We start from the raw sequence: 25816 nt of genomic DNA, 5'->3' as shown, positions 1-25816 counted from the left end.
GATTTTTTTTTTTTTTTTTTTGAGACAAGGTTTCTCTGTGTAGTTTTGGTGCCTATCCTAGATCTCGCTCTGTAGACCAGGCTGGCCTCGAACTCACAGAGATCTGCCTGGCTCTGCCTCCCCAGTGCTGGGATTAAAGGCATGCACCACCACCACCCAGCTTTTTTTTTTTAACCACTGATTTTAACATAAAGACCAATACTCTTCCCCGGGTCCACAATGCCCTGTGTATTCTTGACTTCGATACTTCTATAACCTCCTCACAGCCAAGCTGGCTCTTATTCATTCCTGATTTTTCTTCTTTAATCATCTCCCAGCCAATTCTGCTCTTTTTCACTCCTGACATTTCTCTCTTGCCACCAAACCTTTGCATATGCTGTGGATCTTCCCACAGAGTCTTTCTAGAACATTCATTCCATTGGCCTCTACATCAGATGACCTTCAGATACCAGCTCAACTGATGCTCTGTCATGGTGGCCACCACTCACCCTTAAATTAGTGCATGCCACTTACTTATCTAGTAAGATGTGCACCTCCTTGTTCCATATCCCACAGCTGTCACTGCACGCTCACGTGTGATACTTTTATTAAAGCCATCTATCCTCCTGTGATAGTGAGCTATTTCAAGCTGTGCGTGACTGTGATGTCCGCCATGTCTCCATACACACTAATGTATTCATTAACATTCATTTAATGTTTGAGTGTTTGTTCTTTTGTAGTCCCTGTGTCACCCATGTGGATTCTTTTATATATATATATGATTCTCTTTTGAAATAATTTATTTTTATTTTATGTGCTTTGGCATTTTGCCTGCCTGTACATCTGTGTGAGGGTGTCAGATCTTGGAGTTACGAACAGTTGTGAGCTGCCATGTGGTTGCTGGGAATTGAACCTCGGTCGTCTAGAAGAGCAGCCAGTGCTTTTAACCACTGAGCCACCTCTCCAGCCCCCATGTAGATTCTTAATGCAAAGAGACACCATACACACTCTCTAGACATTTGAAATGAGCTGAAGCAAGCTTGGGTCTTACCAACATTTTTAGAAGACATTTTACATTGAATGAGACCCATTGAACAGTGGCTGAAACCACAAGAGTCAGATAAGCAAGCACAGGGCAGCCATGATGGGACAGATGCCGTAAAGCAGTGCATGAGGTAATAAGAGACACACAAGACAAGGTCTTACTAAGACTAAGACAGAAGGGATGTGCACAGATCCACATTCAGATGAGGGGCCCAGGTCAGAGGGGTTAGAAAGAAGGTAGCTATGGAAGAGTTGACTCCAGAGAGTGCCTGGGTGGGGTTTATATTGTAAAAGTGGTTTTGATCCAAAGCCAAGATCCACAGACATAAAGTTGTCCGGAATGGTTGAATTCCATTACCCCTCTTGTATTAGTTGAAGAAAGTTCATTCCTTTTTGCATGATAGACTCACTCTCCATTGTTCTTTATCCTGACTGCTTTCAGTTAGACACCCTGCACACACCAAGGCTCACAATGGTTCTTGAACCCCCTCACTTAACATAAGAGCAACTGTCCACTTTGGCCTCCTGCCCCAGGACTTCAACCTGTAGACATCCTCTTTTCTGGGTTGTCCGGTCTTTTTTGCTGACAGCTTAAAGAGTTCATGGTACCACACTGCTATGGTTCTAACTCATCATTCCTGTACTTCTGGCTTCCTCTTTAGCTTTGATGGCAAATTGTCCTCCAGCCCCTGATGCTTTTTACCATGGCAGCAGGTGAAAGTATAGAGGATTCATAGACAGTTGGACACACTTGTGCTTCCAGGAGCATACAGTTATAAACAACCAATCCTTTCCTTTCCTTGTGAAACCTCCAGTTGTGTGGAAAAAATACCTTTAGTGTTACATAGCCAGGATCTCTGATGATCCTGGAAACAAAGCCCCTTCCAGTTGGATGGCTTTAGCGGTCAAGCAGGCACAAAAGCAGATCTTTGAAGGGAAGTGTCAGGATCTCACACATCGTTCACTTTTCTCAGAGATGGGTGAATGTCTGTTCCTTAGCCCAGTCCTGTACCTCTGCTCGGCCAAAGATGAGGTAGAAGAGCAGGCCTACTACATCAATAGCAGCTGCAAGGAAGAAGACATTTCTCCAGCCAAACTCTGGATCCTGGAGGCAGGAAACGCCTTGTTAGTAACAGTGGTTACTTCTTATACAAGGTTCTACGCCTTGATGCTCCTTCTCCTAATTCAGCCCCATCTCCAAGACTCCCATCTTGCTCCTGGAATATACTGCAGCATGTCTGACATTGGACCATCACACCCCCTGTTCCCTCTGCTGGAAAGTGTGTCCCATCAGGCACTCTTTCCTGACTTGCTCAATGTCACCTTTTCAAAGATTGCTTCTTTGACCACACTGATAAGTTGGTCATGTTTCCTATTCTCTTCTTCTCTCCGCACTTACCACCAATATGTCTATAGTTTTCTGTCAGTTTTTTTTTCAATATACATTTCATGAGGCAAGGTTGGAGGGCTTTTGTGGGTTTGTTTGCTAAAACAATTGGCATAGTACACACTAATATTTAATAGTTTTTTTAATGAATGAATGAATTAATTAATTAATCAATCAAGTGGCAAGAGGAACAAGGTTTATGTGAGGATTTTCCTTTTAACCAATACCTAACAGTGTTTTCAGAGACTAGAAAGGGATAGAAGCTTCGAAGGCAAGAGAGGACTTGATTTTACTAAAACAAAAATCCTTTCTTTGTGAATCTCCTGTCTTTTTCTGAGTTACTGATACAAGGTCATGGAAAAGTTAGAAATGAGATTTTCATAAATCTCCCAGACATCCTTTTCCATGTGAAATTTATATCTATATAATTCTTAGGCAATGTTCAAGTCATCAGGTTTAATCATTTGCTTATTCTTACTTTTTTCTTCTTTTAGGGATTTGTTTGTGAGACAGGGTCTGACAGTGTAGACCAAACTGGCCTCCCACGTGCTGGGATTACCAGCACGCACTGCATTGCCTTGCTTATTTTAATGACATCATAGTGCCTCTCCAGGATGGAAGGCTTCAGAGTGAAAATCCAGCATCCCAGCAGTACTGGTCCCCGGGTGCTTCTGGTCTGAGTGATGAGCAAGATGAATGAATGGCAGAGAGAACTCAGGAGCATAGGTGTGAGGTACAGGGAGCTTTCCACTCTGCCATTCATTAAACATCTTGCTCACCAATTTCCAAAGACTTTTTAGCTTCCTAGACAGAAAACCACCTCATCCTGGTTTGCCCAGAGCATTCAAGATGTTAACACTGAAAACCTCTCAGAAATTCTGAGAGCGCTCAGTTTGAGATAAATCATGATGGATGATCATACTGGACTATAGGAGAAATGCCATGAATATTACTAGATATGTGGGATTTTAACATGAGAAGCTCATCTTGTAAGAATTCACAAACCATAACCCACTACACTGAGCATTCTCACATATACCACACCCATGGAATATGGAATTTCCCTACATAAGTTGAGCTGGGAATGAAGGTATGTTAGGGGCTCCAGACTCAAGAGTTTTGAGTTCTTCCTCACTGAGGAATTAACAGTATCTTAGACTGACTGCTACTAGCTACCATTAAGTTTCTCTTATTAATATTCTTTATGATGTTTAACCTTACCTGACTGAGGAAAAATCCAGCAACAGTGGGAGCTATGCCTCCTGCTATATGAGAAAAGACCTGCAACAGTCCTTTGAGAAAGCCAGCGTACCTGGGAAGGGGGCAGTCTCATGTAAGCAAAGGGCTCATCCTGGATGCATTGCACTGCTATATCTCTATGCATATCTCTGGCAATGCTTAGGGTGGTGGATACTAAACCTGAACAAAAGATGCTAACTAAGATCCTTATACTCCTAGGCTACAGGCTCACCCTTTCAGGGATAGTCTATGCTAACATGTCAACTTCTTGGTTCTTACTATTTAGCCCAATCTTGCAGCCCTATTTAGGGATACAAAAGTCTCTTCCTTCTGCATCAAAGACCTTCATGTGATGAGATGGTTACTCTCTGAGACCAGCCTATCTCAGTGGCCCATCGCGTAAAGGTGAAGCATATCCTGTTGCTTGAGTTAAACCCTGGGAGTTTTATGTCTGGTCTCAGTTCTCTCTGGCATGACTGGCACCAAAGATAAGGATTTTTCCTCGGGTTCTATGTCTTTTCCCGTTGATTTTGTGGATGTATATGTGTTTACATGTGTGGCAGTATGCATGCATGTATGTGCACTGCATGTGGAGGCCAGATGACAATCTTGGGTACATCTTTGAGGTGTTGTCCACATTTCTTTTGGAACTAGTGTCTCTTGTCAGCTTGGAAATTGCTCATTAGGCTAGGCAAGAAGCCGCAGGGCTCTCCACCTTTCGCCAGCTTCCAGCACTGGGATTGCAAGTGCACACCACTGTACTTGGCTTACTTGATTTTGTTTTGTTTTGTTTTGTTGTTGTTTTTTCTTGCAATGTGGGTTCTGGGGATAAAACTCAAGTCCACATGTTTGCCTGGCAAGCATTTACCAGCTGAACCATTCCTCCCAACCCTCTTTCTCCTTATTTAAGCCACCTTAGGCCTCCAGTATGGGATCTCTTGAGACCTTTCAGTAACCAACCCAACGCACTTGCTGCATTCTTCAGCAGAGACTGACAGGTCAGGTGTCTGCATGGCCACAGACTGCTCTTGTTTCAGCTAGGAAAGGCTGCATTCACAATGGGCAACTAGCCCAGGGTCCCATCCAGAAATTACAGAGATGTAGCATTGATGTTACTATCTTCTGTGACCTGATGTACACACTCTCTTTCACCTTTATATCAGAGCAAGGGTAGGTAGGGTTCCTGGGCCTGAACTGAGCTTCTGTGAGGATGAGGCAAAGGGGTCCCTACCGTGGAGCAATATCTAAGAAGTTAATGAGGGCCCCTGAATCACAGAGGCTGCAGAAGACAGAAGATATAACCAAGAAGGCCATTGTGGTGCTGCGGCTGGATCTGACCCAAGGCAGGGGCACGAGGATCCCGGATGAGACAAGGACCCCTGCAGCAGAACAGAAGACATAAGAAAGAGGCTCCCAAGCTCCCACAACCACCTAGCAGTCAGCTTGGCCCTTACCTACGGCAGTGAAAAGCTTCCGGATAGTTACAAGTCGGAGGACTTTCCTGGAGAGGAGAAAATCTGCCAACAGACCCCCAAGGATGATGCAGACACAGCCAGCCACGAACGGCAGGGCCGACAGGATTCCACTCTGGAGATTGGAGATGGGTAAGTATGAGCATCCTCAGCATCTTTGTCATGGTCCTGACTGATCCTGATGGATGGTCCACGTCTGTGGCTTTGCATTATACATACATCACTTTCTGTGTCAATCAACTTCTTTGTTACTAGAATTTAATTTAACTTTAATTCTGGAGGGGAAATATGCACATAACTCAATCTTCCTAATTTCTTTTTTTGACAGAAATTCTCACTGTGTATTCCTAGTTGACTCAGGATTCACTATGTAGAGCAGGCTGGCTCAAACTCACACATATCTTACAGCCTCTGCCTCCCACGTGCTGGGATTAAAGGTGTGCACCACCATACCTGACTTCAATTATTTTTAATAAAAACAAAGGACAAAGGCTTTCTTCATATATAAATATCACTTATAAATAGCTATTTTAATGATTTTGAGCTAGGCTTGGTGATACATACCTGTAATCCTACAGTGGGAGGTAGAGGTAAGAAGACCTGGATTTTGAGGCCAGCCTTGGCTATATAGCAAATTGCAGGTCAGCCTAGCTTACCTAGTGAAACCTTATCTCAGGGAAGAGAAAGAAAGAAAGAAAGGAAAGAAAGAAAGAAAGAAAGAAAGAAAGAAAGAAAGAGAGGAAGGAAGGAAGGAAGGAAGAGAGGGGGAGAGGAATGGAGGGAGGGAGGGAGTGAGGGAGGGAGGGAAAAGAAGTCTAACAACATCTTATTTGCAATAGAATTTATTAATCTCTTAAAAAATTTTATGCTGCCAATAGAGCATCTTGTTTATAAATGCTGACTTCATTAAGTAAAAAATTTTTGCATAACACTTTTAAAAGTATGACACCATGAACCATGACCTGATTTGGAACCATATCTCTGCTCAGGTAAGCAGTGGGCCACACTGAGGTCAATGTGAATCCAAGTTAACTGGTTGCACTTCCTGTGGGGGTTCCTGGTCTAATCCCTCATCCTGTGGCCATGAGTGAGGTCATACAGAGAAACACAATGCCTGGGTACACTTTGTTACTTTGTTTGTACTCACATCTCTGAGGTTTGCTTGAAGTACAGAACTGATATATGTGGGTGTGTATGCCATTATTGTGGATAGCAGCCAGTATTCACAGAAATAAGACACCACAATGGCCCAGAGTGGGAGAGATTTGACCATGGCTTTAATGGGAAGAGTCCATCCTGGCGAGCAATCCTAAAAGAAAACACATGTGATGATCCCCTCCATGGCAAGACAGGGGCTCTGAGACGTCCAGGGATAGGGAAAATGACAGGGAAATGCCTCGGTGTACCTCCTCAGCCAGGGAACACACAATGTATCTCTTCTCACCGGTGCTGATAAAGGGGTGATTCTGTGGGTCATCATATACGAGAGGAAACCAGATCAGGCAACAGGCACAGCCAATTCCACCTACGGTAGAAGAGCCAGTCAGCACTGCGTTGGCGTTTTCTTTCAGTTCGATGACTCCCATGGCTGACAGGACAACTAGTGCCCACGCCTCACCCCATCCCCAACATTGCACCCTTGAATGGCACCATCAACGAGGGTTCTTCCCCACGTTGGTCTTGTTCATGCAACTTGCTTTCGCCTATGCCCTTCGACAGCTGCCAGCTGAGGCATTAAGAGACACTGCCTTTCTTCATTGTCCTCTGGGGAGGAATGAGCTCCCGTGATTCCATGATCCAAGGCAGGTGAGAGAAACAGGGAATAGAGGCCACTAGCTGTTCCATGGGACTTCAGGAAGAATGACAGCTGCTGCAAACCACTGAGTTCACAGAGGCTTTGAAACACACACACACACACACACACACACACACACACACACACACACACTGTTACACTAAAGATACACAAAAGCTCTTGGTGCGCTTCTCCTCACAACTGAGCACCAGACAGCACACCTGTAGGTTGTACCGCAAAGTTCTCTTCTTCATTGAACCTCTTCCTGCCTTTCTTTTGTCTTTCTTGTTGTATGTGTGATTGATTACCTAGACCATTTCTACATGTAGAATAAAATTAATCATCATCAAAGAAAATTTATCTAACATGTATGAGTGTTTTGTCTGCATATGTGTATGTATACCTGTGAAGATCAGAAGAGGGCATGGGATCCCCTGGAACTGGAGTTACAGATGCTTATGGGCCATTTTGTGGGTGCTTTGAACTGAACCTAGGTCCTCTGCAAGAGCAGCAAATACTCCCAACTGCTAATCCATCTCTCTAGCCCCCAGAATACTGCAATTTAGATGCTCTTTTGTAAATTAGCAAGATTTATACCATGACTAAATTTGAACATTGCCAACTTTACATAAATGCTATGTGTTAGAATTTGGATAACCAGAGACACGTTCATTACAGATGCCCAGCAACATTTTGAGATTTTAGAAAAGAACAAACTCACCGAAGATGTAGAAGATATAAGGCCATCCAAGGTTCTGGCAAAGAAGCCCACCAGCAATGAGGACAAGGAAGGTCCCAAGCATTGACCCTGAGCAAAAGATGCGAGGACATCATGAAGATGAGCGCTGGCCTTGGGAATCAGTATGCTTCCTACAGAGCTGAGTGACAGTGACTGAGGGTATGGGCTTCGAGCCAGACTACCACAATACAAACCCTGCTCCTTCACTCACGGACTGTATGATCTCAGACACTTAGTCTATTTGTGTCTTGGATTCTCTGCACTGCGTGCTTACTCTTCACTGATTTATAAGGTTCCTATCAGGGTAAAAGAAATGAATGTATACAAAATCCAAAAATGTTTGGTGCATTGTTAACCCACCTGATCAAAAAAGACAGTCTAGTTCTTAAAAGCAAGGATTATGAAGACAGAGTAGCCAGGATACCAGATTGTCATTCTCTTAGTCCATTGCTGAGTACTCTTGGACAGTGCACATAAAATGAGATTAAGATACCAGTTACCTGATCCAGCGATGGTGGTGAGTTGACTCCTTTCCAATGGGGGAGCCCATTTGACCCACATTGAGTACTGACCTGTCAATACCATAACCTGGGGGAAATTTTCCATTCTTAGAGATAGGAGATCATTCAAGAACATAGACACATGACAGTTATACTCGGTAAAGATCTCGATACCTGAGCCATGCCTTGGATGACCCGAAGGACAATGAGCAAGGCTACTCCAGCATCAGCCGCCAGGGGAGTGAAGAGGGTCAGGACAGAAGAAATTAGCAAGCCTGCTCCAACCACATACTTGGCTCCAAACACTCCAGCCACATAGCCAGTGGGGATCGGAGCTAAGAATGATCCATAGCTCAGGGAGCTGAGGAGGATTCCCTGGATCTCAGGAGTCCAGTCATACACAGGGGCCTAGGCGACAAGGAGGGCCTCATTGTTGGCTACACAGGTGGTGTGTTTCCTTTCCTTTCATTTTGTTCTTGAGACAGGTTCTCGCCAGCCCAGGCTGACCTTGATCTCTTAGTCCTTCGCTCCCACCTCCAAAGTCCTGCAATTACAACTGTACCTCACACCTGGCTCAGCTGTTGACTGCTCACTGTAAGACTTGAGACACAAGAAGCACTTTGCAGGTCATTTTAACCTCTCTTCAATTCTTCCAATTCACCAGTTTTATAAAGAAAAGAACAAAAACCTAAGTATATGCACATCATACTCTTTCCTATCACCCTGACATGATTAACTGACCAATTGAAATAAGGGAGTTCATGCTGGTACATGCCTGGAATCCAACAACTTAGGAGGCTGAAGCATGAGGATAATGAGTTTGAAGACAGACATAGAAAGTCCCTGTCTCAGAAAGGCAAATACATATAATATTCATATAGGATATATATGAATACTATATTTTATATATTATAGATAGATACATATATACTATATATGTAATAGACAGATTCGGACAGAAGGGAAAGCTCATAAAGAATGAAACATCATAGCTGAGTTATTGAGTATTATGTGGAAGAGAAAGTAGACATAATCTATGCACCTGGTTTCATCCTTACAGAAGAAGAATTTACTTTTACTGGATGATTAACCATGTTTTATTCTGACTTAGCCATGCTTTCACTTACAGACACTAAATAGAGAGGGATGAAAATCTCCTCAGATATGCATTATGTTCTCGTGCTAGGGGAATCTCATTTGCTCATAAGGTAGCCCTGAAAGAAACAGTTCAGATTTTCACAAAACACATCGCTACCTTAGATGCCTGTAGCGTTTCATTCCCGAAGTCCTGGGAGTCGGCAGGGGGCCTTTCTGTGGAAGCATTGAGCTGGCTGGCTGCTACTGTGGTGTTCACCATAGCTGTTATGGCAATGCTCAAGTTCATTTGTTGGGTATAAATTGAAAAATTACAGAGCTGCAAGATGAAGGCTAGACCATGCCTCAGTGAGCAGAAGCCTAGAGGAAAAGAGACAAAGGTCATCCAGTCAGCCTGCTTTGTTCCTACGCTTTCTAGGTCTGGAGGAGGCAGAAGACTGGTGTCTACTGGTTCTTGGAAGTACAGGGGGGTCCAGGCACTGTTCTGTGAGAGGCTCCGTTCTCCTGAGATGGAGAGCTAGTTCCTTCGGAAGCATAGCCTTGAAGAACATTTGGGGAGTCATTCTCAGAGATAGGCTTTTCAGGGCTCTGGGATGAGCCATCAAGGGCAGGAACAGGTTTAGATCAAGAACTGCCAGGAAGTTGAAATTGCTTTGTGTAGTGTCTGGTGTGTCTGGTGTGTGTGTGTGTGTGTGTGTGTGTGTGTGTGTGTGTGTGTGTGTGTATAGGGGGTTTGAAAATGACTCCCGATTCCCTGCTTAAGCCGCGGAGATCAGTGTCACCTGTAACTAGGGGTAGGCTACTTCACTTGTTCAGGGCTTTGAAGCAGAAGTGTGAGTGGCAGGCTGGTGCTAGGTTGAAGATGTCATCTTCATCTTCATACTGTAAGCTAGGCTTGCAAAAAGCTTGCCTCTGTTCCAAACTCGTTAGTTTGACCACAACTGGGAGACAAAGGTAACATGTGGTCACTGTGGTCAGAGTTTACAGCTTCCAGGCTTCAGCCAGGCAGCAGACGAAGCTGAGGTAGCCGGCACTATACCCTGGCATGTAGAGACGCACTTGTTAAGTTCAGGATTGACAGGATTGATGAAATATAAATTAAAATCACCTTGCCCTAAGTCTAGGACCATTTAACTCTGAAAAGCCTCTCTCCTCCTTCCAGAAGTTAGAGTGAAATTTGGGTCATTGTTTTGACATGTCATATTCCAGTAAGAAGGGTGGCCAGGTTGTCTTCTCCATGCTTCACCCATGTACTCAAGTCTTTTCTCCATCCCAACAAGAAACTGTAATCATCAGTTAAGCCCTTGTAGGTTTTATCAAGTACTTTGTGTTGCTTCCATAACTGAATTAATTTTACTATCATGGTCTTTATTTATTTGTTTGTTGAGACAGGGTTTCATTATAACTGAATTAATTTTACTATCATGGTCTTTATTTATCTGTTTGTTGAGACAGGGTTTCATTATACACACCAGGCTGGCCTCGAACTCAAGATCCTACTCAGTGCTGGGATTACAGGTGTGACCACACCCAGTGCTTATCATTTTCATGTTTCTTTTGCCCCTTGGGCTTTGATTAGATAGATGACAGACAGATGGACAGATAATACATACACATTTACATATACATTACACATCATGGGGGAAAACAGTTCTCTTTACTGTTTGCTACATTGATATCATCTTTTCATTTTGTCCATCAGCATGGTGCAGGAAGCACTCCTGCTAGGTCAGAATTTACTGGAAATACTCCTTTATGTTGTTGCTTGTGAGTGAGTGTGACATGTACTTCAACCACACTAAATATCCCACTCCCATTTTAATATTCTTGGGTTTTATCAAATATCTTTTAATTTTGGAATCAGTCACTTGGATCTCCATCCAAGATGCTCTACTAGTAGCAAGTTTTGAAAGTCTCCGTGGCTCCTGCACTTTGCCAGGGTTGTAAAAGAATCTGTAGGTGTCGTGAGGAGATCTGAAGCATTCACGCAATGCACTATGATGGTGGTCGCTAACATTTGACTCTCCTTGCATTCCTGAAATAGTCTCTTCTTATTCACAGGCTGTTTCTAATGACAGAACAGCTTGTTTTGTTACTTTAACTAGGATTTTATTTAGCACATGTACTTGAGTTGAATTTGCCGTCCATGTACACGTCTATCATTCTGTCCTTGTTAGCTTTGTGGGGGGAAAGTTGTAAGTTTTCCAACTTGACAGTGATCTGAAATGATTTAAATAGACCCCAGCCCTTGGCCAAAGACCAAACTCAGTTTCCTATTTCAAATCTGCTCTGAGGTGATTGGAGTTTGTTGGTCTGTTGGTTTTTATGGGTGTTTTGTTTTGTTTTGTTTTTTGGTGTTTTTTGTTTGTTTGTTTTGGTTTTAGTTTTTTTTGTTGTTGTTGTTGTTTTTTTTTTTTTTTAGTTATTTTGAGTTTTTGTTTTCACTTCCAGATAATGCCACATGGTTCTTATCTGCTGTGTATGCTTTCAAGATTACCTATGAGAAATGAAATAATTAGGAGTAAAAGTGCTTTATCACTATCTAGCTCTGTTGGCCATTGGCAGTAATGAGAAAAATGCTAGCTATCAAGAAAAAGGAAGTTGGGGTGACATCGATCCTATTTTTCCCATAACCAGAGCTCTGTGTGTGATTTTACCTTTCTTGAAGGATTGTTCTTGGGTCATGTTTAAATTGCTGTCATTGGGAATGGCTCCCACTCTCGCCTTGATGTCTGCTCCAGTAGACATTTTGTCTCTCTCCTCCTAGGGTCCAGCATCTACTTACTGAAATAAGAGCATGTAAGAGCAAACACATACAGGAAAACATCTTGTATCTTATATAGTGTGGTCCCCATCCTTAGCTCTGCTAGTAACCAAATGTGAGGCCTTGGAAAAGATATAGTTCCCCAAGTCTTACTAGCTGTATCTTTGAAATGGGAGAATCTAGCCTGGATTGTCTAGATCAACCATAAGACTGTTTTTATGTCTGTGTATTCCCTGTTCTTAAACCAGTATTTGTAACACCTGGACATGAAAATTCAACCATTTATTTAAAATCTTATCTGGAAGATTCCAACAGATTAAATTTTCTGGGGTGGTGGAAACTGTCCCTTAAAAACACTTAGTCTTGTAAAATAAGGCAAACAGTTGTCCTTTGAGGCACATTGTGCCAAAGCTAGAAAGAGCTGCCTCCATGGATTCAGTGAAAACTGAAGTGTTATGCACTACTGTGATGTAGGGGGTGGGGCGTAGAGGCAGGGTCCGTCAGTGGTGCAGGGGCGCGGCCCAGTGACTATGAAGGATGAAGCCAGGCCCATGGCAGGAAGGAGACTATGAGTAAGATCCTAACACACAGCCAGAAGCCCCAGAGGCCCCAAACTTGAGGAATCTCTGCACTTTCCCAGCCTCTAGTTTAAAAACAGGGACTCTGAGAATTCCTGGAGAACTGGGGTTTTGAATTCATACTATATTATCTGAGAACTAAGGCTCTAACGAAAAATCAAGGATTGTAGCTAGATTCTTTTGGTATACACAGATCACAACAAATAACTACAGGTAAAGTTCCACTTAATATGAGTGTGAGGTTCAAAATGATAAACATCCAGAGAAGAAGCCTGTCTAAGCCAAGTCCTCAGACTTAACACACAGAAGGTAGATAGAAAGTACCTCAAATATACTAGCGTTATAACAACATTATGTAAGCATGCTTAAAGTGATTAAGGAGGGGCCAGAGAGACAGGTTAACAGTTAAGCTCTTGCAAAGGGCCTGGTTTTTATTTTGGAGTACTAGAAGGTTCTGCGCACACTACCAGAGGAGAAAAATGATCATCCGCTTTACCTAGCTGCAAAATCAAGCTGCAATAACTACTGGCCAGGCCAGACATGCTGCGTTAATTAATCAAACACCATGACCACAGCAGCTTATAGTGAAAAGTGTTTATTTGAGCGTACAATTCCAGAGGATTAGAATCCACATTAGTGGATTGAAGGCATGACCACAGGGGCAGGAAGCTGAGGGCTCAGGTCTTGAACTGCAAGCACCAGGCAGAGAGCATACACTGGGAATGGAACATGGTTTTGAAACCTTAAGGCTTGCCCCCAGTAACATACTTCCTCTAGCAAGGTTACACCTTCTAAACCTACCCTGTAGGAAGCAGAGGAAGCCCCAAATAAATGAAGTCCTGAATGAATATGTATTATTGATATGGGTACAGCCATACAAGAACCAAGGGCTCAGACCCGTGGGAGATGGCAAAGCCTTTCTCGTGTGGATGAGGCTTGAAATTGACCAAGCCTCCTTCTTCTAGTCCAAGTACCAGTGTTTATAGACGATTGATCAGTGTGTGTAAAAACTAGCAACTGCAGCTTCCTCCTCCTGGGTGTTTACAGCCGCAGACTGCTCTCCTACAGAGACCTCCTACCAAGACTAGCTAACTTCTCCTTGAGCTGTACATAATAAACACACTAAGGTTCTGGGTTGCAGGAGAAGCAGGAGCAGCTCCACCAGAGTGCACACACTCTACCTGACCCTAGCTTTTCTGTATGTGTGTCTGTCATTTTTTCACTCCCTCACTGTCCTTTGTTAGGATTGCATAACCAAGCCACATGGGGCATCACACTCCCCAACAGTGCCACCAACTGGGGATCGAGAAGTCAAAGGCCTGAGACGATGGGGTCTTCTTGTTCAAGTCACCACACATGCCCATTAGAACAACAGTGGTACAGACATCAGGAGTACAGGCAACCACTTCCTGCTGGTGTTTAAGGCCCACTCCACAAACAGACATTCATGCCCAGCACCATTAACCAGCCAAGAAGAACTTGTGGACAGGTCACATGCCAGACTGCTATTATTCTGTTGAATGGGTATATTATTAAACCAACTCGTAAAGGTTTAATATACCAATAAATTAATACATCTTAGAATGTAATCAAAGAAGCCTCTGTTTGCAGCAAGACAGAGATGTACAGTTGGTCAAGGTGTGGGAAATAAAAGACTGCAGAATGTTCAGCCCTGAACGGAATACACACACACACACACACACACACACACACACACACACACACACACACTATATATATATATATAATATATATTATATATATATATAATATATATATATAAAATCATGCCCCCACCCCCCGCAAGACTCAGGGATTATTGCGGAAAAGGACGCAGAAAGATTTTAAGAGCCAGAGGGGTAGATGACAACAAGAAAATGATGCAATGCTTTCCAGACACAGCAGAGTGGCACATGTGAACTCACATGACAGCATGCACAGGACCTGTGCAAGCTCTGCCGGACTAAATCCCCAAGGAGAGGGGGAGTGTGCACAAAGTCCCACCCATAGCTGTTAGGACCTGCCCAGCATCCTGACGTCATCCTAGGTCATCTTACATAAAGCCCCCTTTAAGAGAAAAAACCCTCCCCCTCCTTCTTCTTCCCCTCTCCCTGTCTCTCTTCACAAGGCAGCGTGCACCTCTGCTTCCCTTTTTCTCCTTCTTTCTCTCTCTTTCCCTCTCTCCCTCCCTCTTTCTCTCTATTCCCTCTTCTCTCCCCCTTTAATAAAACTTTCCACATGGATGCCATGCCTGTGTGGTGTGAGTAACTTTCTAGCGCGCTGTGCCCCGCTTGGCTGCTGTCCGAACAGAACTGTCAGAACTGTGTCTCCTCAGCTCAAACCTGCCAAGGCCTCTCACCTGCCGTTTCTTAACAATAGCTGAGAAGCTGCTGGCCATTGATAGCTGCTGAGGAAGGGAGAAAGGGTACAAAACGGGATGTAGAGAAGTGCGGAGTGGATGTGAGAGGAATTGGAGGAGGCTGGATATGCTAAACACTCATTGTACAAAATTCCCTAAGAACTAATTTTAAAAAATGAGAAAACAATGAAGTTGTTAGGTGAAAAGCAAATTGTAGAAAACTAAAAATTAAATAAGACAAACTCACATGAAGATATACTTTACATATTTTATGTGCACATAAGTGAGCTAAAAGTTATGAAAGAAAAATTAAGATCCATTAGTCTAATAGGTCTTGTCATCTCTGTAGGAGGAGCAAGACAGGTAAAAATGGCCACACAGAAATTTCATTCCATCTCTGGTGTCTAATCATTGTTTGTGAAATACTGGTGTGATTAAAAATAAATTTTAAGGGTCTGGCATGACAGCCCAATGGTTAAAAGCATTTGCCACTCTTTCAGAAGAGGACCCGAGTTCAAGAAGGCTCAGAACCACCTGCTAATCCAGCAGGTGTCTGACCACCAAGGCCCTCTTCCAGCCTCCTTAGGTACCGCACACAGGTTACACACACACACACACACACACACACACACACACACACACACGCCATAAACATAAATGAATAAATTTAAAGCAAAAACAACAAATATTCACTACAGCAAAACTCTGATTACACCCTGTCGGGTGTGGAGATTGTTCATTCTGATGACATCTTCTTGTGCGTGTGTGTGTGTGTGTGTGTGTGTGTGTGTGTGTGTGTGTGTGCCTCTCTCTGTGTGTAATGGGACTCTTGCCTCCCATCTGAACACACAGTGAGAAGAAAATCCCACATGCTAACCCCTACCTGAACTTGGAAGAGACCACCTCAGAGGTCTCAGAAGAAAGATGCTACTGAACCGAATTCAGAGGCACAAGCCAGCTGAGATGGACAAGCAAAAGGAATGTCTTATCCACCCAGATTTTATGAAAGAGGAAGAGAGACAGGGCCAACTCATAGGGCTACCTGCTAGGGGGCATTTATAGGGCTACATATGTGCCCAATAGAGTTTGTGGGGGGAGGGGCAGAGGCAGAAAGGCAGAGAGAAGGGAACTGGTGAGTTCAGATGCCTTTGAATTCAGAGGGCACATGCTGTAACTGAGTGTATGTTGTGTAGAGGAGAAAGCACACACCCCACACAGAAAGCCTGTGATACCTTCACGGTAGCAGATGCGAACATGCTGGGGCACAGACCCACACATTCCATTTCAACCAGATGTGGATGACTGGAGAGAAGTCAAAGTCACAACTTTCTAAAGTCTTTCCTGTGGCAGAACATTATTTTAAGGTGTGTTACTTTTGTTTATTTTGCATTTGTTTAACTCTGTGAAGCTGTGTTACTGTGTCTGTCTAAAACACCTGATGGTCTAATAAAGAACTGAGCAGCTAATAGCAAGGCAGAAGAAAGGATAGGCGGGGCTGGCAGACAGAGAGTATATATAAAAGGAAAAAACTGGAAGGAGGGAGCTAGCAGCCAGAGAAGGAGGACGACTGCAGGGGCGAGCCACCCAGCTACGCAGCCAGCCATAGAGTAAGAAACAAAGAAATGTATTTAGGAATAGAAAGGGAAAAGCCCAGAGGCAAAAGGTAGACAGGATAAGTTAAGTTAAGGAAAGCTGGCTAGAAACTAAGCCAAGCTGAGGCTGGGCATCTATAATTAAGTATAAGCCTCCATATGTGGTTTATTTGGGAGGTGGGTGGCGGGCCCCCAAAAAATAGCTAAAACCCCCCAACAACTTTCCAAGAGCACTGCATAGAAGGTGTTCTGTGACTGCAGCAGAAGTGGACTTTTTAAAGAGGTTCAACAGCTGGGGAAAGAGCCAAAAGTCATGAGTGACCCCTGACAGGAGAAGGGCCACGAAGTCCCCAGGGAGGTGTTCTAAAGACGCAGCGTGGACTGTCCACCCAGTCAGAAAGACACTGCCTGCCTCATAGCAGCCTCTATGCCCTAGCCCAGCCCTGGAAGAACGAGAAGCTTCAGCTAGGAGGAGAGCAGAGGGGAGGGGCTGACCAAGAAAGGAAACACGGGGCCATCCCAGCAGCCCCTTCCATCCAGGGTCCAGCCTGGAACTGGGAAGTTTCAATTCAGATAAAGTTTGGAACTTGGTGCTCTCTGCTTTGTTAGGCCTATTACCTATGAGACTGGGATTATAAGGAGTCTGAAAATGCCTTCTTACTTCCTGAGGATGAACACAGATGTTGAAAGGTCAAGCCTAGGTAAAGGAAAGTAAGGGTAGATGAAGCTCCTGGTGAGGCCAAGCCATTCTTTACCTGCTTCCTAGGGAATATGAAATCTGTTCATATTCAAGAAGATGTGCAGCATGTGCTGGGTTGGGGGTGACCCTGTGTTTCAGTGCCGTTTACCTACCGTCCACACATGTCACTACTACAGCCAGAAGTGAACTGTCACAGACAAGATTCTGACTTCCACCATCGGCGGTTAGATAGGTGAGCCTGTCAGCCTGCATGAGAAATCAGAAATAAACAACTCAATCCAAACCAACACTGAATGGCGGAATCAAGCCGGTCAAGCCTGGAATTCTGCTGGAAAAACTAAACTGAGGTGCGGAGCCTTGTTCACACCTTGGGGAGACCTGGTTGAACAGAAGCTTCTACCAGTGGCGGAACTGCAGACAGGATTCAGGGCAGCATGTCCCCTTTACAGACCTCCCCGTGAGGCAATGCCTCAGAGCTCACTGACCGCTGGCTCAGTCATTGATTCAGTAAACATTCGTGGAACAAATGGAATGCTCTGCTTCCGTGGCTTTCTCCAGCGTGACTGAAGGCCTTGACTCTCACTAACTGCTTTCTATATCTACTTAACCAGTAGCACAGATGCCTGAAAATGGACTTTCTGGAGTTTTTGAGATAAGTGGAGTTTGCCAGGTGAAGGATGAGGGTGGGTCAAGGCTGATGGAGGCAGAGACAGGACCATGAACAACAACACGCAGGACACGTGTCCTGGTGAGTGAGAGGATGCAATATGACAGGAAAACCAACCAACCAACCAAGAATGGCCTAGCTGGAAAGGACGGGAGAGTCGGGGTGATACTGACTAAGGGGCTAAGACTGCCAGATAGGGCACCTGCTTTGCCTAGTCTCACCACCTAGTCTGCTGGTACCCAGTGGCTCTGAGCCAAGAGGGAAGTCCAGCTGCACATGAGCGTGGCAGAAAAAGAAAAAAAGAGGTTTGGCTTGCTTTTGAAGGCAGAAGGCAGTCTGACGGAGCTGGCACAGAGTGAGAACGGAGCTTCAAGGTGGGAGCTGAACGGAAAGCAGCAGGCAGGGCCACAGCAGGCAGGGCCACAGCAGGCAGGGCCACAGCAGGCAGGGCCACAGCAGGCAGGGCCACAGCAGGCAGGGCCACAGCAGGCAGCGTCCCACAGGCCTGGCAAGGGGCGGGAATTACTCTAGCCGGTGTGTGATGCATGCAGGAAGACTGGGCACAGCAGACCTGGGCGGGAGCTGTTCTCACCCTGTGTGCAGAGTCGACGGTGGCCGGGCTGAGCCGCCTTCCGTGAAAAATCCCACACTCGGGTTGTGTTTGGAAAGCAGCCTGTGGGACATGCTGGAGAGGGGTGTGGAGCTGAGGAGGCAGAGCCGTCACCATTGGAGGCTCTAGGTGGGTGGCTTGAGGTAAGAGCCAGTCATGTCCCATGGAGGTGTGGTGATGGGGGTGGGGTGCAGTTTTCCCAAAAGACAGCAAGGGTTTCCTTCCCAGTGCACAGGGAAAGCAAGAAGACCAAGCAGGCCCCAGTCTCTGGGGACAGAAGGCTAGGGCAGAGCTATAAATTTGGAATTTCTCAGTCTTATCTATTTCTTTTTAGGGCGGGTAAATTAAAAAGAGCCAGGAAAGCAACTGGGTCCACTGACTGTAACATGTTTTCTCACCAAGATGGTTTCTCTCTGAGCCATTGGTGTTAACCTATTTCCCACCCCTCCCAAGTGCTGCTTTGCAGTGAGCATGGCAAGGTTAACAGGTCTCCACTCTAAATCGTTTCTCCTGGTGAGAAACATGGCATCACTCACTCTACAGCTCCCAAAGTCTCCTGACCTAGGCTCTTTACTCGGCACCACCGCACGAAGCCATGTGGGGTTTATTTATTTTGTCCCCCCCCCCACTTCCCCACATAAATTCCCCATGTTTCCTCTGTGTTGGTTATGTTGATCTTTGAAACCTGTTAAGAATACTCTTTGAGATACCAGCCTGGGACAAATAGCCAAACGAATGGAAACACATGAACTATAAACCAATAGCTGAGGAGCCCCCAACTGGATCAGGCCCTCTGGATAAGTGAGACAGCTGATTAGCTTGATCTGTTTGGGAGGCATCCATGCAGTGGGACTGGGTCCTGTCCTCAGTGCATGTGCTGGCTGTTTGGAACCTGGGGCTTATACAGGGACACTTGGCTCAGCCTGGGAGGAGGGGACTGGACCTGCCTGGACTGAATCTACCAGGTTGAACTCAGTCCTCAGGGGAGTCTTTGTCCTGGAGGAGATGGAAATAGGGAGTGGGCTGGAAGGAAGGTGTGGGGGGGGGGGCGCGCGTGAGGGGGGAGAACAAGGGAATCCATGGCTGATATGTAAAATTAAATTAAATTATAAAATAAAATTTAAAAAAAAAAAGATACCAGCCTGTATTGCCTCAATCTGCTGGTTAATGCTGTTCTTCAAATTGGTGTATCTCACAAAAGCAAATTAAACGCATGAGTGCTATGCTCAACTTTCTAGCATCAGTAACCCTTAGAAATGCAAACCCCGAGCTTATGATCACCATTTACTTCTAGTTGCGGCAGACAATATTCTCTCTCCCTCTCCCCCTTTCTTCCCCCCCCCCATAGTCTATCTCCCTGCTTCCCTCTTCTTCTGGAGTTCCCAGGGACCTCACTTGTTTTAGGAAAAGGCAGCACCTGTCTCTCATTTCAGAACCATCTCCCAAGAGAAACACAGTCTTGCTCGCCACCTACAATCTCAACAGGAAAAGGCCCACTCCCACACCACCCACAAGCTCCACAGGAAAAGGCCCACTCCCACACCACCCACAAGCTCCACAGGAAAAGGCCCACTCCCACACCACCCACAAGCTCCACAGGAAAAGGCCCACTCCCACACCAGCAAAACCAGAGCAAGAAGTCGAGAGCGAACCTGAGGAGGGTGGAGTGCGTGGTTCCGGTCACGGTCATGATCGGTTTCTCAGCTTTCTGCGGCTGTCTAGCCCCTCGGAGTAAATGATTACTCAGAACCTTTAGCCCTTATCTTACCAGCTGGAGGATTTTATTGGCTCAACCGTTTAATTTTTAACTTTGTTTTATTATTTAATTGATAAGCTGATCAAGTTCATTGAATCTTCCTCATACTTTGAGTTCGTCTGAGGTCACATATATCTTCCTTGATTCTCTGAGGATCCTGATACTCTGCTTGTGTCACTTTTCAGTTTACGTTTATGTGTTTCTTTATTCATGTGGTGACGTCTGTGTGGGTAAATGTGCACTTGTTGAGGTCAAAGGGCGACTTTCAAGCATGGGTTCTTTCCTTCCACCATGCTGGTCCCAAGGACGGAATTCATTCAAGTTGTCAAGACAGTGGCGCATATTTCTCTGCCAAGCCATCATGTCAACCCTCAGTCCAGCTCACTAGTGCCATTGTCACCTTGTATGGTCTCAGAGGTATTGTAGTCTTCAAAGGTCGGGGTGACACCGTGTCTCCTATGTGGCCAGTTTCTACCATACCCACGTTTAATAGAGCTAATTTTATACAGATCGCAGCTGTGGGCCTGCTGCCTCCACCAAAGCCAGCACTGATGGCTCACCACATTCCCAGGCTGGAGGCTTCCTGCTCTGGAATTAACCTGGTGGCTTTAGCTCTTGTCAGCCGCTGTCCTCCCCAGCTTCCAGCAGCAGTGGATACAGCAGAGCCAGTGCACGTCCTAGTGTTACAGCTCTGGTACAGGCCTCGGGCACGGGCCTCGGTCCTACGGTGACGGCTGCTGCATCATCGTGCAGGAGTCTGAGCTATTGACAGAGACTTTTACAGCTAAGGACCTGTGGTGCCTGACATCCTTCAGAACTCTCAGGAACTCTTGCAATGACCTCCTTTGCTTCTCTTCAGCTCGTCACGGCTCTCACCAGCTCTGCCCCACATCCACCTGCTGCCTTTGCTGTCTCTACTGTAACCGGTGCTCCAGCGCCACAGATGCAGCTGTCGTCCTCAAGTCCCCTTGTCACCTCACTCTGTCTTCCTGTCACCAGCTAACCCTGCTCTGAAATGATAAAGATCAACAAAGAATAGACCACTCGAGAGAAGCTCTTCCTCGGGCTGGGGCCTCAGGTTGCCACATCAGGATGATGTCTTCCTGCAGAGTGACAAAGTGAACCCAACAGCCTGCTAGTGTAGACAGAACAAGGGACAGCAAGGGAGTCGGCCCCATCCTCCAAAGGATGCTTCCTCCAAAATAAAAACCACACTTGCATCCTTGGGAGGGGCTTATGCAAGTGAAGGGTTGTGTGAGCCAGCCACCAATCCCTTTGTGGTCACGGGTAGTGGGGAGCACTCCCCCTCTGGTGAGTGAAAGGCTTCTGAAACAGTCTGGGGAAGGCTTTGGGTTATGTTGGAGCAGCTGGCAGCTGTGGTTGCTCTGTTATCTTCTCAAGTGGTCTTCGGGGTGGTCAAAGCAGCAGGGCTGGCATAAAGGGAGGGCTGCTGCCTGTAGGGTGGATGGTCCTTCTACCAAGGCAACCAGGGTACCACGGAAGAATCTAAAAAACGTTCCTTAGGAAGTCAAGTGGCCCTGCTCTCAATACCTTAGCTTATTTGAAGGAAAAATGACTATTGTAAGAAGTGCTTATGATAAAAACGTATGGTTAACATTGACAGCACTCTAGCAGTGCTTTGCAATGCTTTAACAAGGCTTAACTCCTGTCCAGTAACCCAGGGAGAGGTGGGCCCTTCAGCTCAGTGTCACAAGAAGCCATGGAGAACTGCTGGGCAGAGGAGAGGGTGAGGCGAGCTGAGAGGCAACCAGGCATGTGGTGAATGCCGATAACCCAACACCCAGGATATGGAAGCAGGAAGATCATAGGTTAGAAGCCAGCCTGGGCTACATAAGGGGTTCAATACCAGCCTGACCTACATAGTAAGAAACTAAATCAAGCAAGAGCTGGGCTGTAGCTTAAGAGTAGAACATTTGCTCAGCATGTGCAAGGCCCTGGATTAATTCCCAGCTGGAACGAGGGAGGGAAGGGGAAGGAGGTGTATTAATAAGAAAAATGCATTCTCATGTGGTTAAAAATAATCTCTGCCTATACTACAAAAAATCACAACATAATATCATAAAGACTAATACATCCTACCAAATGAAAATGAAAAATATCTTTTCAGTTTAAAAATCTCAAAAGAAAAACACAAGAGACCATCTGACAAAGAACTGATTTCTTGAATGAAAAGATTCCAGGGGTGGGTGGAGTATATACAGTAAGAGCCCTATAGATAAAAAATTACAAAGAATAGAATGGATTTATACATATAAAGTTATAATAAGATAAAAATTAAAACTGTGAGGCAGCTTTTGTAAATGTTCAAAAGCTATCACTGTTCAAAATTGTAAATGTTAAAAATTTGGTAAAATAGATTTAGAAACTAGGGAAACACGTGTTCAGGTGCGTGGTTGATGGATATGAACTGAATGTCTGTATCCCCGAAGTTTATGGTGAAGCCTTAACCTTCCACATGATTGGAGTTGGAGTTGGAGTCTGCCAAGTATAATTAGGTTTGGATAAGGTACAATAGTACCCCCAATAGTATGTGTGTCTGAGAAGGAGGAAGAGGAAGAAGAGGAGCCAGAATTCACTCAGCCCATCCCTCTTCCCCTCTGCTTTCTCTCCACCCCATCTCTGTGCCATGTGAGCTCACACTGAGGATATAGGAAGCGGACACCAAAAACTGAACCAGGCCAGACTTTAAGCCTGGAGTACCCAGCCTCCAGATCTATGAGACTTTAAATTTCCATCGTTTAAATCACCCAGTCCAGGGTGTTTTGTCCTAACAGCCCAAGGTGACTAATGTAATGAGTTTGCAAATTGTTATGATCTCTATAAAAACAGCAACCCTGAGAAGTCTAGTGGTATTTAAATGTCCAACATACTTTGACACAATCATTCAACATGCGAGGCTTTACCTGCACCCACACTTTCGAGTGTAGGGTGTACAATAGCAGCTGTTGTTTGTAAAGAGACCACAACAGCAGCCTTTCTATGGTGTTTAACATGGAGCAGACTCTGTTCAAAGGACTTTATACACATTGGCTCCTTGACTCCTCTTACCACCATAAGAAATTATACTCTTCAGAGAATTTTTAAACATTTTGTCAATTAAAAATATAGAAACTTAGAGGGATTCCTGAGTAGACTGATAAATGTACTTGGAAGGAAGCAATTTGAAATCCCCATGCAGCTGACAAAGCTTCAAACTTACTGCTTGCTTTAATAGACCATTGCCCCTCCCCCAGCCCTCAAAACACACACACACACACACACACACACACACACACACACACACACACAAGATCAGATGTCTAGCAAGTTCCACAAAAATCTCAGGGACTCCTCTGATGCCTGGCAAGACTCACTTGAACCTTACTGGTGCCCACCCTCCAGCAAGGCCAGAGTCTCATCCTGGGACTCTCTCTACACAGGCTATTAGATTTAATAATCTCTATAATAAACTCTCCCTTTTCGAAACTAATTGTGTCATTTCTCACTTTTTTTAAAAAGTAGAGCTGAGATTGATTTAAAATGAGCATGTTCAGGAAGAAAATAAGAGACATCAACAGTGAGCTTCCCAAGGCAGAGTCACCTAGATTCCCTGTGTGTGTGTGTGTGTGTGTGTGTGTAGAAGCTGGAGGCCCATCTTGAGTGTTATTTCTCAGGAACAGTCTGTCTTGTTTGGCCCTCTCACTCTGGGACATGGAATAGAATCGCAGGGAATCGCAGGGACCCTCCCCCAATGCCACCATCACCGCCTTCACAGCACTTGGGGTGCAAACATGCCAGCAGGATGTCTCCTTTGTAGCCACAGTACTCAAGGTTTCTCTGTTGGTGATATTTTTAGAAATTTGTTTTGAAAGGTCTTTGTTTTCAGTATCAAAGGTTCTTTCTAAGCACTCTGAACTTGGAGGTGGTGATAAGGTGTCTCTTTATTAGCAGTCTATTGCTGGTGAATCAGTCAACGGCTATGCGGACTGTTTGTCACTTTATGACTGAAAGAAGCTGCAGTGACTGTGACAAAGCAGTCTCCAAAGTGATGTCTCACCACTTCTTCCCTTCTGCATGTTTTATTCTCAGGGACACAGCCAAACCTGAGAACAGGGGAGGAGCAACACAAGATGCTGGAGACAGGGGGCACTACCTTGGAAACTGACTACCACAGTCATCCAAAAGGGTCATAGAGACTGGGGTTTTACTGTGTTAGAGTCTACGCTTACAAGTTTTGTATAATATTCCAAGACATGTGTTGGTGATAGGAATGTTTCTAGGGGAAAGGTGATGATTCTAGTGACGAGAAAACAACTTCATTGCTACACTCAGAGTGTTGGAATTATTTGGGGATTGTATCCTGTCAGCAGTTTTTAGGATTTATACCAGGATCCCTAACCTACTAAGATTTTTAACTTTGAAGAAGCTATAACTGACTTCTTTCTCTTTCTTTCCTTCTAACTTCTTCCTTCTTCCTCTCTCCCTTTCTTCCTTTTTCCCTCCTCTCAAGACCTTCCTTCCTTCCTTCCCTTCATTCTTTTGTTCTTTTCTTCTCTCACAGTCTTGCTATGTAGTCCAGACTGGCCTGACATGTATGGCTGCCCTGACTTAACCTCTTAAGTGCTGGGGTTACAGGCATGTACCATCATGCCCAGTCATAGCTAGCATTTTAGTGTATATTTCGTATCAGATCTTGTGATTATAATGCTTTATTGATCTCATTTTATTTGCTGAGTCACTTCTATAGATGTCCTTTTCTAGGGATCATAGAAAAGTTTGCACTCTAGAGAACAGTCCTGTCAGGCAGTTATCCAGGGCTCAGGCTACAGATAAGCTGATTGGGTCATCAGGGATCACTTTCTAGAGCACTAAGCTTCTAAACTAAGAGCTGCCATCAACTACTAGCTCCTTGAGCACCTGCTCCTGTTGAGAATCATGCAGGTAATTCCCTAAGACATGGGGAATCTTTGTTGAATTTGCATACAGACGTAGCAAATGTTCGAATTTACTAGGGTGATTCCGGTTGGATTTTCTGTGAGAGCTGCAGAGTTGACTCTCTCCTCTGCTTGAGCTAAGTGTGATCCGCTTCTGGGTGTCTCTCTGAAGTCCTCGGAAGCAGTCTTGTGTGGTGGCACTTTTTCTGGAGAGTCCCTCTGGACGTGTTATCTGGACGTTATAGACTAGATATGGGAGGACAGGTTTGTTCAAATAAAGGAGGAAGGGCAGAACTGTGGCTTCGTGGGGAAAGCTCCTGTTGTGCAGGCCTGGCACCTGAGCTCAATCTCCGGGACCCATGGTGGGGGAGAACTGACTCCCAAAAGCTGGCTCCCGACCATCACGCATTTGAGAGTACACACACACACACACACACACACACACACACACACACACACCTCGCACAGTAGTAACAAAAAATTAATTAGAAAATAAAAAAGGTGGAGCTGTAAAGACTCAAGTAGGAGGGCTGATGAGATGGCTCAGTGGGTAAAGAAGCTCACTGTCAAGCCACAGGACCTGAGTTCTATCCTCGGGTCACATGT

The 25816-nt window shown here is 45.0% G+C and overlaps 1 protein-coding gene across 1 annotated transcript; it reads right to left on the bottom strand.

The window, feature by feature from the left end:
• Positions 1–953: 953 nt before the first annotated feature.
• Slc17a4 (solute carrier family 17 member 4) lies at positions 954–17492 on the bottom strand. Its single transcript, XM_059263266.1, has 12 exons — positions 17396–17492; positions 11908–12034; positions 9411–9610; positions 8330–8563; positions 8156–8243; positions 7638–7724; positions 6528–6646; positions 6269–6430; positions 5104–5236; positions 4881–5028; positions 3632–3722; positions 954–2128 (listed from the first exon to the last, which is right to left on the bottom strand). Exons 2-12 carry the CDS (start codon positions 11996–11998, stop codon positions 1994–1996), a joined length of 1488 nt encoding a protein of 495 aa, XP_059119249.1. The 5' UTR covers positions 11999–12034; positions 17396–17492; the 3' UTR covers positions 954–1993.
• Between the last annotated feature and the right edge of the window lie 8324 nt (positions 17493–25816).

This window comes from Peromyscus eremicus, chromosome 5, assembly GCF_949786415.1.
Source record: "Peromyscus eremicus chromosome 5, PerEre_H2_v1, whole genome shotgun sequence".
Classification (NCBI taxonomy): Eukaryota; Metazoa; Chordata; class Mammalia; order Rodentia; family Cricetidae; genus Peromyscus; species Peromyscus eremicus.
This window is presented reverse-complemented; position numbering and strand designations above follow the sequence as displayed.

What these genes read in the sequence shown, in the direction of transcription:
- Slc17a4 (XM_059263266.1), bottom strand. Translation starts at nt 11,998, where the DNA reads ATGTCTACTGGAGCAGACATCAAGGCGAGAGTGGGAGCCATTCCCAAT. An exon ending in TTCAAGCAAACCTCAGAGAT is followed by an intron (nt 5,237 to 6,268) that starts GTGAGTACAAAC and finishes TCCAATCTCCAG; the next exon opens with AGTGGAATCCTGTCGGCCCT. An exon ending in CTGGATTTTTCCTCAGTCAG is followed by an intron (nt 2,129 to 3,631) that starts GTAAGGTTAAAC and finishes TCCTGCCTCCAG; the next exon opens with GATCCAGAGTTTGGCTGGAG.